The sequence below is a fragment of the Pseudophryne corroboree genome, chromosome 6 (genome assembly GCF_028390025.1).
Source record: "Pseudophryne corroboree isolate aPseCor3 chromosome 6, aPseCor3.hap2, whole genome shotgun sequence".
Classification (NCBI taxonomy): Eukaryota; Metazoa; Chordata; class Amphibia; order Anura; family Myobatrachidae; genus Pseudophryne; species Pseudophryne corroboree.
The window spans coordinates 67,630,855-67,645,111 of record NC_086449.1 but is presented as its reverse complement, the minus strand read 5'-3'; the positions used below and the strand labels follow the sequence as shown (position 1 = coordinate 67,645,111).

Sequence of the window (14,257 nt, the reverse complement as noted above, 5' to 3'; positions counted from 1 at the left end):
TGCCCTCTTAAGTTTTTTAAAGGAAATTGAATAAAGTGTTTTTTAATATCCAACACTGGTATATTCTCTCGCTTTACATTGAGGACTTACCGTGGAAGTTGGCTGTGAATTTTAAAGAAAATAAAGACCCACTTGCTTTGCTTTTACACAAGGCTCAGATTGTGAGTTTTTTGGTGAAGGGGATATCCCCCGTCTCTCATTTTCTCTATATGATGAAGTTATGAGGATGGAATATATACTACGCCTTAAATAATATATTCTTTTGTGAGTTCTTTGCTGAAGGGGGCATCCCCTGAGATTCATGGTGACGGTGTTCCACTAATGTATAATCATTTATGCCTCTTCTTCTCCTCACGATTGTGAGTGGTTTGGTTTAGGGGTTTAATACCCCGACTCAAATTTACATATCATCACTGGTGTGGCAATTGTTTATTACCTTGAATGTGTATTTATACTCAAACAATACTACACAAAGGTTTTTTTGCATTTTTTTCTCCCTTCTTTTATGTCACATACGCCGCATTTGGAGGGAAAAGAAATTGTGAAGAGGAGTGCTAAACCAGGGGAGTACATCTTTCTATCAATTAACATTTTGTTTTATTGGGGCGCACATATGAACTAGAGTTAAGTCTGTTTTTGTTGCATTGGTTTGGGGGATTTTGGGTGTAATCCCATTTTCTCTAGTACATTAGAGCTGCCCATTTGTGCGCAAGGAAAACAGTACCCATTTTCCCTTTCAATGTGACAGCAGTGACGTACATAAACCGACCTGGCGGCACAAAAAGCAGAGCCGCAGTGTCAGAGGTGTCAAGAATTCTCTGCGCCAAAAAACCTGCCGTGGCATTTTCGGCGGTCTTCATTCCGGGAGTAGACAACTGGGAAGCACACTTCCTCCGCAGACACGACCTGCACCCGGGTGAGTGGAGCCTTCACCCGGAGGTGTTCAATTGGTTGACACGTCGGTGGAGATATCCACAGATCGACAAGGTGGCCTTTCGTCTCATCAAGAAGCTCAAGCGGTATTGTTCCAGGTCGAGAGACCCACAGGCAGTGTCGGTGGACGCTCTGACGACTCCATGGGTCTACCAGATGGTGTACGTGTTTCCTCCACTTCCTCTGATCCCAAGAAATCTAAAAAGAATAAAAAGGGAAAAGGTTCAAGCAATCTTCATTGCTCCGGACTGGCCACGAAGGGCCTGGTATGCGGATCTTCTCAAGCTGCTGCTGTAAGATCCGTGGCCTCTGCCTCTTCGAGAGGATCTTCTGCAACAGGGTCCGTTCGTCTATCAAGACTTACCGTGGCTACGTTTAACGGTATGGAAGTTGAGGAGGTAACGTCTAAATATTACCACCGTATTTGGAAGAAATACGTGTTTTGGTGTGAGAGCAGACAATATTTTGTGGTGGAATTTAATCTGGGACGTTTCCTGCTTTTTCTGCAGTCGGATGTGGATGTGGGCCTACGTCTAGGCTCTATAAAAGTCCAGATTTCAGCCTTGTCCGTTTTCTTTCGGAAACAATTGGCTTCTCTCCCTGAGGTCCAGACGTTCTTGAAAGGTGTTTTGCACATCCAACCTCCCTTTGTGCCTCCTACAGCACCTTGGAATCTCAATTTGGTGTTGTAGTTCCTCCAATCAGACTGGTTTGAACCATTACAGGAGGTTGACGTAAAATACCTTACGTGGAAGACCATCACACTGTTGGCCTTGGCTTCGGCAAGACGTGTGTCGGAGTTAGGGGCATGTCTCGCAAGAGCCCCTACTAATTTTCCATGAGGACAGAGCTGAACTCAGAACTCGTCAGCAATTTCTTTCAAAGGTGGTGTCTGCGTTTCACATCAACCAACCTATTGTGGTTCTGGTTGTTACGGACACCTCTGCTACTTCAAAGTCTTTGGATGCTGTGAGGGCTTTGAAGGTGTATGTCAAGAGAACAGCTTGTCACAGGAAATCGGACTCGCTGTTCATTCTCTATGATCCCAATAAAATTGGGTGTCCTGCTTCAAAGCAGACGATTGCACACTGGATCAGGATCTCTATCCAGCATGCTTATTCCACGGCAGGCTTGCCGGTTCCAAAATCTGTACAGGCACACTCTATTATTATTCTTATTATTATTATTATTATTATCCATTATTTATATGGCGCCACAAGGGTTCCGCAGCGCCCAATTACAGAGTACATGAACAAATAATCAAACAGGAAAACAGCAACACAAGGCCCATACACATTAGACGATGTCGCTCTGTGAGCGACATCGTCTAACGTTTCCCCCTCCCAGGCCGGCCGGTCAGCGGCCGCCTGTACGCACTGAGCGATATGACCGCTCATATCGCTCAGTGACGTCACGCCCCCGCCAGCCCTACATGAAGGTCGTGGATGACAGTCCACATCCTTCATGCATGCCCTACCGACAGCGACGATCGTTGCCGACCCGCGGGGCCGCGCATAGGTCGTCGCTGGCGGCATACACACTTGACGATAAAATAAGCGACGTCGCTCAAGGAGGGGGAAAATGAGAGACGTCGCTCATTTTATCGTTAAGTGTGTATGGACCTTTACAGTTGATAACAGTATAGGACAAGTACAGGGTAAATAAACATAATTACATCAGCAGATGACACTGGAATAAGTATCGGGTAGCAGAAGACTGCTGGATTTGGTGCAGTTGAAGATTATTAAAGTAAGAAAAAGGATAAGCACATGAGGGAAGAGAGCCCGTTAGAAGTTTTGTAGAGAGGTGGACAGTCTGAGGAGGAGATGTAGGAAATTGGTGCAGCACGTGAAAAATCTTGGAGGTAGGAGTGGGAGGAAGTAATTCGTAGGCAGGAGAGACGGCGTGCATTAGCAGAGCGAAGAGGACGGGTGGGAGTGTAAAGGGAGATTAGGTCAGAGATGTAGATGGGAGAGGAGTGGGTCAGGGCTTTGTAAGCGATTGTGAGAAGCTTGAAATGGATTCTGAAAGGGAAGGGGAGCCAGTGAAGGTCTAGTAAGAGAGGAGAGGTGGACGTAGTGCGTTTGGTGAGGAAAATGAGCCGGGCAGCAGCATTGAGGATAGATTGGAGTGGAGAGGTATTTGTCAGGAATGCCAGTCAGGAGGAGATTACAGTAATCCAGTCTGGAGATGACCAGTGAGTGGTTAAGAGTCTTAGTAGCATCCTAGGTCAGAAAGGGTCTGATCCTGGAAATAATTTTTAGATGAAAACGGCAGGTTTGTGAGAGGTGCTGAATGTGTGGTTTGAAGGAGAGGGAGGAGTCAAGGATTACTCCAAGACAGCGCACTTGGGGGCTAGAGGAGATAGTAGTGCCATCAATAGATAATGAGATTGTAGGAGGTGAGGTTATGTGGGAGGGAGGGAAGATGATCAGCTCGGTCTTAGACATGGTAAGGTTAAGAAAGTGCTGGGTCATCCAGGAAGAGGTAGCGGAGAGACAGAGGTGGGTTCTTCTTGAGCAGCTGCCTGGGGTGTCTCGGCTTTACAGCTCTGCCAAGCAGCTACTTGGTTAGCGTTTGCTAAGTTCTACAAGTTCGATACTTTGGCCTCTGAGGACCTTCAGTTTGGTCAATCAGTTCTGCAGGAACCTCTGCACTCTCCCATCCGGTTTGGGAGCTTTGGTACTTACCCATGGTACTAAATGGATTCCCAGTATCCCCTAGGACAGGCCTGGCCAACCTGTGGCTCTCCAGATGTTGTGAAACTACACATCCCAGCATGCCTTGCCACAGTTTTAACATTCCCTAATAGCAAAACTGTGGCAAAGCATGATGGGACTTGTAGTTTTACAACCGCTGGAGAGCCACAGATTGGCCAGGCCTGCCCTAGGACGTAAGAGAAAATAGGATTTTAATTACCTTCCGGTAAATCCTTTTCTCATAGTCCGCAGGGGATACTAAGCGCCCGCCCGGTGCTTCGTTCTTCCTGCACGATTACTTGGTTCAGTAATGTTGTTTGGTTCAGCTGTTGCTGTTCCAGGTTTCAAGTTTGGTTAGCATGGCTTTCCTCTGGTTCTGTGTGTGCTGGTTCGTAATCTCACCACTTTCTTTATCCTTCTCTCAAAGTATATCCGTCTCCTCGGGCGCAGTTTCCTAGACGGAGTCTGGTAGGAGGGGCATAGAGGGAGGAGCCAGCACACACTATCAAATTCTTAAAGTGCCCATGGCTCCTAGTGGACCCATCTATACCCCATAGTACAAAATGGATTCCCAGTATCCCTTACGGACTACGAGATAAGGAATTAAAGGTAGGTAATTAAAATCCTATTTTTGTATATTAAATCTTTGTTTTCAAAAGCTCTCTGCACTACATTCTTTGTTTTTATTCATCATCCTGTACCTTTTCTACCTGGCAAGTGCATTTGGAACGCGAGACACTTTTTAGGTTCAAGTCAGTGGAGAGGAGAATTGTTTCCTTACTACATGATTTACCTTAAAGGGATATATTACACTGTGTTGTGCCTTACATGAATTAACCCTATCCGTTTGGAAATCAGAAGACCACTTACATTATTTAGTCACTATTAGATATTCTCATTACATAGTGATACACATGGTGTTACTTAGTATCAGATTATCGTTAAGATACATATTTGTCTTACGTCCTAGAGGATGCTGGGGACTCCGTAAGGACCATGGGGTATAGACGGGCTCCGCAGGAGACATGGGCACTACAAAGAACTTTAGAATGGGTGTGCACTGGCTCCTCCCTCTATGCCCCTCCTCCAGACCTCAGTTAGATCCTGTGCCCAGAGGAGACTGGGTGCATTACAGGGGAGCTCTCCTGAGTTTCTCTGAAAAAGAATTTTGTTAGGTTTTTTATTTTCAGGGAGCACTGCTGGCAACAGGCTCCCTGCATCGTGGGACTGAGGAGAGAGAAGTAGACCTACTTAAATGATAGGCTCTGCTTCTTAGGCTACTGGACACCATTAGCTCCAGAGGGAGTCGGAGCGCAGATCTCCCCTCGCCGTTTGTCCCAGAGCCGCGCCGCCGTCCTCACAGAGCTGGAAGATAGAAGCCGGGTGAGTATAAGAAGAAAGAAGACTTCAAAGGCGGCAGAAGACTTCAGATCTTCTCTGAGGTAACGCGCAGTGGTAACGCTGCGCGCCATTGCTCCCACACACAACACACACGGCAGGCACTGATGGGCGCAGGGGGGGGGGCGCCCTGGGCAGCAATATTAAACCTCTAGGACTGGCTAAGATGCATATATAGGCTGCGGAGGCTGTATATATTATAATCCCCCGCCAGTATTAAAAAATTGAGCGGGACCGAAGCCTGCCACTGAGGGGGCGGAGCTTGATCCCACAGCACTAACCAGCGCCATTTTCTCCACAGCACACTGCAGAGAAGCTGGCTCCCCGGACTCTCCCCTGCTGAACACGGTGACACAGGGCAAAAAGAGGGGGGAGGGGGCACTTGTAAGGCGCAGTGAGTGTATATATGCTTATAATTATATAAAAGCGCAGTTTATCTGGGAATTTTGTTTCCAGTGTCAGTTGGCGCTGAGTGTGTGCTGGCATACTCTCTCTCTGTCTCTCCAAAGGGCCTTATTGGGGAACTGTCTCCATATAAATATATCCCTGTGTGTGTGTGTGTGGGGGGTGTCGGTACGCGTGTGTCGGCATGTCTGAAGCGGAAGGCTCATCTAAGGAGGAGGTGGAGCAGATGATTGTGTTGTCTCCGTCGGCAACGCTGACACCTGATTGGTTGGACATGTGGAATGTTTTAAATGCAAATGTGACTTTATTACATAAAAGAATGGACAAAGCAGAGTCCAGGGAAAAAGCAGGGAGTCAATCCATGGCTTTGACTGTGTCACAGGGCCCTTCAGGGTCTCAAAAACGTCCCCTATCCCAAATAGCAGACACTGATACCGACACGGATTCTGACTCCAGTGTCGACTACGATTATGCGAGGTTACACCCAAGGGTGGCCAAAAGTATTCATTATATGATTATTGCAAGAAAAGATGTTTTGCATATCACAGATGACCCCTCTGTCCCTGACACGAGGGTACACATGTTTAAGTAAAAGAAACCTGAGGTAACCTTTCCCCCATCTCATGAGCTGAACGCGTTATTTGAAAAAGCTTGGGAAACTCCAGACAAAAAACTGCAGATTCCCAAGAGGATTCTTATGGCGTATCCTTTCCCTGCACAGGACAGGGTACGGTGGGAATCCTCGCCCAGGGTGGACAAGGCTTTAACACGCTTGTCCAAGAAGGTGGCGCTACCGTCTCCAGACACGGCAGCCCTCAAGGATCCTGCTGATCGCAGACAGGAAACTACCTTAAAATCTATTTATACATATACGAGTGCTTTACTCAGACCGGCAATAGCATCGGCTTGGGTTTGTAGCGCAGTAGCAGCTTGGACAGATACCTTGTCAGCTGACATTGATACCCTAGATAGGGATACCATTTTATTGACCTTAGGTCACATTAAAGACGCAGTCTTATATATGAGAGACGCTCAGAGAGACGTTGGGCTGCTGGATTCGAGAGCCAACGCCATGGCGATTTCGGCTAGGCGAGCCCTGTGGACCCACCAATGGACGGGTGATGCCGACTCAAAGAGGCATATGGAGGTTTTACCTTACAAGGGTGAGGTTTTATTTGGGGAAGGTCTCGCGAACTTGGTTTCCACAGCTACCGCGGGTAAATCTACTTTTTTGCCTTATGTACCCCCCACAGCAAAAGAAAACTCCACAATATCAGATGCAGTCCTTTCGGTCGCATAAGTCCAGAAGAGGGCGGGGCTCTTCCTTTCCTCGCCAGAGGTAAGGGTAGAGGGAAAAGAATGCCTGCTACGGCTAGTTCCCAGGAGTAGAAGTCCTCCCCGGCTTCTACTAAATCCACCGCATGACGCTGGGGCTCCACTGAGGGAGTCCGCACCGGTGGGGGCACGTCTTCGACTCTTCAGCCAGGTGTGGGTTCTGTCAGACGTGGATCCTTAGGCAATGGAAATTGTATCCCAAGGCTACAAACTGGAATTCGAAGAGATGCCTCCTTGCCGATTTTTCAAGTCGGCTTTGCCAGGTTCTCCCCCAGAGAGGGAAATAGTTTTAGCTGCAATTCAAAAGCTGTGTCAACAGCAAGTGATTATCAAGGTTCCCCTAGTCCAACAGGGGAAAGGGTACTTTTCAACCCTGTTTGTGGTCCCGAAACCGGATGGCTCTGTCAGACCCATTCTGAATCTAAAATCCCTAAACCTGTACTTGAAAAAGTTCAAATTCAAGTTGGAATTGCTCCGGGCAGTGATCTCCAGCCTGGAAGGGGGGGATTTTATGGTGTCACTAGACATAAAGGATGCATACCTTCATGTCCCCATATATCCTCATCAGGCGTACCTGAAATTCGCTGTACAGGACTGTCATTACCAGTTTCCTACGTTGCCGTTTGGGCTTTCCACGGCCCCGAGGATTTTCACCAATGTAATGGCGGAAATGATGGTGCTCCTGCGCAGGCAGGGAATCCCTATTATCCCATACTTGGACGATCTCCTGATAAAAGCGAGATTGAGAGATCAATTGCTGAACAGCGTGTCGCTCTCCCTGAGAGTGCTGCAGCAGCACGGTTGGATTCTAAATCTACCAAAGTCACAATTGATTCCAACGACTCGGCTAACATTCTTAGGCATGATTCTGGTCACGGAACAGAAGAGGGTTTTTCTCCCAATGGAAAAAGCCCAGGAACTCCAGAACATGGTCAGAGACCTGCTAAAACCAAAAAGAGTGTCCGTTCATCAATGCACTCGAGTTCTGGGAAAAATGGTGGCGGCCTATGAGGCCATCCTCTTTGGCAGGTTCCATGCGAGGACATTTCAGTGGGACCTTCTTGACAAGTGGCCCGGGTCCCATCTACAGATACATCAGAAAATAAGCCTGTCCCCCAGGGCCAGGGTGTCTCGCCTGTGGTGGCAGCAGAGTGCTCACCTTCTAGAGGGTCACAGGTTTGGTATTCAAGACTGGGTTCTAGTGACCACGGACGCGAGCCTCCGAGGATGGGGAGCAGTCACACGAGGAAGAAATTTTCAGGGACTATGGTCAAGCCAGGAGGCTTGTCTACACATCAACGTACTGGAATTGGGGGCCATATACAACGGCCTACGACAAGCGGAGAATCTTCTTCGCGACCTACCCGTTCTGATTCAATCAGACAACGTCACAGCCGTGGCTCATGTAAACCGCCAAAGCGGGACAAGGAGCAGAGTGGCAATGGCGGAAGCCACCAGGATTCTTCGCTGGGCGGAAAATCACGTAAGCGCTCTGTCAGCAGTCTTTATTCCGGGAGTGGACAACTGGGAAGCAGACTTCCTCAGCAGACACGATCTCCATCCAGGAGATTGGGTCTTCATCAAGAAGGTTTTGCAGAGATAACAAGTCTTTGGGGACTTCCTCAAATAGACATGAGGGCGTCACGCCTCAACAAGAAGCTTTGGAGGTATTGTGCCAGGTCAAGGGACCCTCAGGCAGTAGCAGTAGACGCTCTGGTAACACCATGGGTGTTTCAGTTGGTCTATGTGTTCCCTCCTCTTCCTCTCATCTCAAAAATATTGAGAATTATAAGACAAAAAAGAGTGCAGACAATACTCATTGTTCCAGATTTGCCGCGAAGAGCCTGGTATTCAGATCTTCAGGAGATGCTCACAGAAGATCCATGGCCTCTTCCTCTCAGAGAGGACCTGTTGCAGCAGGGGCCCTGCGTATTCCAAGACTTACCGCGGTTACGTTTGACAGCATGGCGGTTGAACACCGAGTCCAAGCTGGGAAAGGTATTCCGGAGAAAGTCATACCTACTCTGATAAAGGCTAGGAAGGAGGTGACGGCGAAACATTATCACTGTATCTGGAGGAAGTATGTATCTTGGTGTGAAGCCAAGAATTCTCCTACGGAAGATTTCCATCTGGGCCGTTTTCTCCACTTTCTACAGACAGGAGTGGATATGGGCCTTAAGTTAGGCTCCATTAAGGTACAGATTTTGGCCCTGTCTATTTTCTTTCAGAAGGAATTGGCTTCTCTCCCAGAAGTCCAGACTTTTGTAAAGGGAGTGCTGCACATCCAGCCTCCTTTTGTGCCCCCAGTGGCACCATGGGACCTTAATGTGGTGTTACGGTTCCTGAAGTCTCACTGGTTTGAACCTCTTCAAACGGTTGAATTAAAATTTCTCACTTGGAAGGTGGTCATGTTGTTGGCCTTGGCATCTGCAAGGCGGGTGTCAGAATTGGAGGCCTTGTCTCACAAGAGTCCCTATTTGATTTTCCATGTGGATAGAGCAGAGTTGAGGACTCGTCCTCAATTTTTGCCTAAGGTGGTTTCTTCATTTCATATGAACCAACCTATTGTGGTGCCTGTGGCTACGGGTGACTTGGAGGACTCCAAGTCCCTGGATGTAGTCAGGGCCTTAAAAATGTATGTAGCCAGGACGGCTCGGGTTAGGAAAACAGAAGCACTGTTTTGTCCTGTATGCAGCCAACAAAGTTGGCGCTCCTGCTTCAAAGCAGACTATTGCTCGCTGGATCTGTAACACGATTCAGCAGGCTCATTCTACGGCTGGATTGCCGTTACCAAATTCTGTAAAGGCCCATTCCACTAGGAAGGTGGGCTCTTCTTGGGCGGCTGCCCGAGGTGTCTCGGCTTTACAGCTTTGCCGAGCAGCTACTTGGTCGGGTTCAAACACTTTTGCAAAGTTCTATAAGTTTGATACCCTGGCTGATGAGGACCTCGCGTTTGCTCAATCGGTGCTGCAGAGTCATCCGCACTCTCCCGCCCGTTCTGGAGCTTTGGTATAATCCCCATGGTCCTTACGGAGTCCCCAGCATCCTCTAGGACGTAAGAGAAAATAAGATTTTAAACCTACCGGTAAATCTTTTTCTCCTAGTCCATAGAGGATGCTGGGCGCCCGTCCCAGTGCACACATATTTCTGCAAGACTTGTATATAGTTATTGCTTACTTAAGGGTTATGTTACAGTTGAGATCAGTCTTGGGCTGATGCTGTTTTGGTTAACTGGTTGCGTATATTCCATGTTATACGGTGTGGATGGTGTGGGCTGGTATGAATCTTGCCCTTAGATAAACAAAAATCCTTTCCTCGTACTGTCCGTCTCCTCTGGGCACAGTTTCTCTAACTGAGGTCTGGAGGAGGTGCATAGAGGGAGGAGCCAGTGCACACCCATTCTAAAGTTCTTTGTAGTGCCCATGTCTCCTGCGGAGCCCGTCTATACGCCATGGTCCTTACGGAGTCCCCAGCATCCTCTACGGACTAGGAGAAAAAGATTTACTGGTAGGTTTAAAATCTTATTTTTTTAACGTGGTATCTAGAGATCACTTGTATTTTAGTGCATTTTTTCTTGTTTCTATTGTATTCTGAGTATGCATTGGATGATTACTCTTTGCCACAGCCATTCCTTACATCTGCTAGACCAACTTTCTTAGTTGGCAATTTGTTCATCCAAGGACCTGGAGTAGTACTGGGGCACCCACTTGAGGGCACAGGTTGTCCACATGACATGAGCTTGACTCAGATGGATGTGGTAGGTCGTTCTTCGGGCTTTGCTTATAGACCCCCCTAGCCATCTTCCTTTAAGATTACACCTTCTAGGGTGATTGCATTACCCTGGTTTGAGTCACTTGGCATTGATAGTATGGTTAGAGCATGAATGCCCACAAAGACTAGGATCTATCACTCTGTATGGAAGACTTGCATTATCAGATGTGAGCACAGGGGAGTCTCTGAACCCGAGATCAGAGTTCTGCACTTTTTTTTTTGTAAATGTTGACTTCGATGAGGGGCTTCGACTATCTATCAAAAAGCATCAAATCACAGCCCTTTTTGTCCTCTTTCAACCAAAACTGGCCTATATTTTGGGGTTTCAGTCCTTTTCCCAGGGGTTTGTTCATTTGCTACCACCATATGTTCTCCTTTTCCCCTTTAGGACTTAAATTTGGTTTTAGAGACTCCAGACGGTTTGTGTCTGCATTCCATTTAAATCAGGAAGTTTTCCTGCCGGTGTTTCAGCAGTACAGTTCATTGAGTCCATTTCATCTCCTGTCTGAAGTTCGAGTCTTACTAATCTACATGGATCATACTGTGTCCATTAGTAAAATGGATTTTGTCCGTATTCTGCATGATACTTAGAAATGTGGTTGGCCAGCAACCAAACGGAAGTAATATGACTTACCACTTCTATTCACAAAGGCATATGTGTCTGCTCAGAAGCTTGTGCCAGAACACATCCAGGCTTATTCTACTCATGCTATGAGTGCTGGGTGCCTCACCTGAACAGCTATGCAAAACAGCGATTTGGTCCTCTCTACACATAATTAAAAAAAATAAAGTAATGGCCACCCATCTGAGCAATTCAGTTGCCTCTCTAATCAGGTGCCCATTACTGTTGACACGCCCAAAAGCACCCGACTAAAGTCCTTGCAGGGCCACAAACAGGGCACCTTTTGCACATTTCTGCTTACTACTTTGAGGCTGCTGGAAAAAATGTCACTGGCAGCATGTGAGCCCATATGGTCTTAATCTAGTGGTGGGATGCCCAAACAACAATTGAATGGTGTCGGGTGTTTCTAATTCTGGCACGTTACCACCGTTTACCGGCTTATCTTTGGAGATCCCAGTGTAAACCGTCAGACCCTTCATTGGATGTGGGATAAATCAGCATTTTTACATACTGACTGCTAAATTTGTTTCTCATGGTCCATCTGTGCAAACTGTTTTCCCTCCCTTGTGTATTGTCTTCCACTTGTTCCTGTTCTCTTCTTCAGTTTGCATGTGGTATTGTCTCCATTAGGGCTTTTCGAGTGCAAAATAAATAAATGGTGTACTGAAGATTGAACTGTATAGATATTGTATCTGTTGTAGGAAGATAGTTCTCTGTACTGCACATCTGACTGGATATGGGGACCCAACAATTTGGAAATATACATAAATCCAAAAACAATACTCAGTTACTCTGTCATATTAGTTATGGTATATAAATATACATCAAGTTCCTTATACAATATAACATTTCTACAAAAAAAAAAAAATAGGTTTGTGCCAGGCTTCAGGCTTTTAAATGTTAACATACTGTATTTTTTTTCAGGTGAATTGTGAAAGGGAAATTGTTCTCTGATCAAGCCAACTAAATACTTAATTTCTTGTTATGCCTCTGGAGGGTTCACAAAAGCTATTTTTATTTGGAGCATAGGAGAAACCTATTATAACGAAGTTGTTACTCATTGAAGTAATGAAGAACAAAAGAGAGAAAACACTTCAGTGCTCAGAGTGTGACTTACGCTTTGCAGCTAAAACACATCTTCTCATACATCAGAGGATTCACACAGGAGAGAAACCATATCTGTGCTCTGAGTGTGACCTACGCTTTACACATAAATCACAGTTACTCGTACATCAGAGGAATCACACAGGAGTGCACCCATTTAAATGTTCTGAGTGTAGCAAGTGTTTTTCCCGGAAGTTCAGTCTTGTTACTCATCAGATGGTTCACACAGGAGAGAAACCATTTAAATGCTCTGAATGCAGCAAGTGTTACAACAGAAAGGCACTACTTGTTATACATCAGAGGACTCACACAGGAGAGAAGCCATTTAAATGCTCTGAATGCGGCAAGTGTTATACCAAGAAGAGAGCGCTTGTTGTACATCAGAGAAATCACACAGGAGAGAATCTATACAAATGTTCTGAATGCAGCAAGTGTTTTTCCTATAAGTCACATTTTTTTAGTCATCAGAGGTGTCACACAGGAGAGAGACCATTTAAATGCACTGAATGCAGCAAGTGTTACACTGAGAAGCAACAACTTGTTGTACATCAGAAGATTCACACAGGAGAGAAACCATTTACATGCTATGAATGCAGCAAGTGTTTTTCCCAGAAGGCACGGCTTGATAGACATCATATGACTCACACAGGAGAGAAACCATTTACATGCTCTGAATGCAACAACTGTTTTTCCCAGAAGACACAGCTTGTTAGTCATCAGAGGAGTCACACAAGAGAAAAACCATATAAATGTTGTGAATGCAGCAAGTGTTTTTCAGTGAGGTCAAATCTTATTAGACATCAGAGGAGTCACACAGGAGAGCAGCCTTTTAAATGTTCGGAGTGCGGCAAGTGTTATACCCATAGGTCAAATCTAGTTAGACATCAGCGGTGTCACACAGAAGAGAAACCATTTACATGTACTGAATGCAGCAAGTGTTTTGCCAAGAAAAGAAAACTTATTACTCACATGAGGAGTCACTCTGAGGCTTTGAATGTGGCACGTGTTTCATAAGTTGTTATATCATGTCAATGGGCTTGATTCTGAGATGGAAGCATGACATGAGAAAGCAGGTAACTTTTCACTTGGACAACCCATGTTGCACTGCAAGGTGTGCAAAAATACATTTATTATTTTTGCCAGGGTGCAAAGCTACTATTTTTTTCCCCTGTACTTTATCCGCTGAATTGGCCCCAATACTCCCTAGAGAAATGTGATTTTATTCTTACTGAGACAAGTATTTTATAGAAACTCAAACTCTTTATTAAAGGCAGTAGATCAATGACAATAGGACTTTTGGGCATTTTCCCCTTGGGATGGTCTCTGTTAAGAACTAGAGCTGCAGCATAACAGACAATGGAGACGGGGCTGCCATTACTGAGCTCTGTAATATACAGCTGATATACACATGCAGGTGCTGGGATTAGTAGAGGAAAGAACTTTCTGTCCAATAGACCGCTCCAGCAGCTCCTCGTAGTACTGGGATTCCTTCTATGACAGGCAATGTGGGAGAACTGGATATTTCTACAGGATCATTGGGGCAGTTGTATTAACCTAGAGAAGGCATAAGGAAGTGATATAAGCACTGATAAGTGCAAGGTGATAAATGCACCAGCCAATCAGCTCCTAACTGTTACTTTACATATTGGAGCTGATTGGCTGGTGCATTTATCACCTCGCACTTATCACTGCTTTATCACTTCCTTATATCCTTTCCTGGTTAATAAATTTGCCCCAATGTATCCTGTTCTGTCTCACCCTACAGGTTATAGATCAGGGCTGGCCAAACCGGTCCTCGAGATCTACCAACAGTTCATGTTTTCCAGGCCTCCTTGAGATCTGTAGAATTGTCAGGAATGAATGCAGCACATCTTAATTAGTAATTACTACACCTGTGCACCAGCTAGGAGGTCTGGAAAATGTGAACTGTTGGTAGATCTCGAGGACTGGTTTGGCCAGCTCTGTTATAGATACTAAACCAGTTTTTAAA

The 14,257-nt window shown here is 46.0% G+C and overlaps 1 protein-coding gene across 4 annotated transcripts in view; it reads left to right on the top strand.

Annotated features, from left to right (window-relative positions):
- LOC134934821 (gastrula zinc finger protein XlCGF17.1-like) overlaps window positions 1–13,555 on the top strand; it is a 33,646-nt gene extending 20,091 nt beyond the window's left edge. For all 4 annotated transcript variants that reach the window (XM_063930169.1, XM_063930170.1, XM_063930172.1 and 1 more), the window contains exon 2: window positions 12,088–13,555. In XM_063930169.1, coding sequence (XP_063786239.1) covers window positions 12,232–13,281 — 1,050 coding nt within the window. In that variant the 5' untranslated portion in view covers window positions 12,088–12,231 and the 3' untranslated portion in view covers window positions 13,282–13,555. The remainder of the gene's footprint in view (window positions 1–12,087) is intronic.
- Window positions 13,556–14,257: the final 702 nt, after the last annotated feature.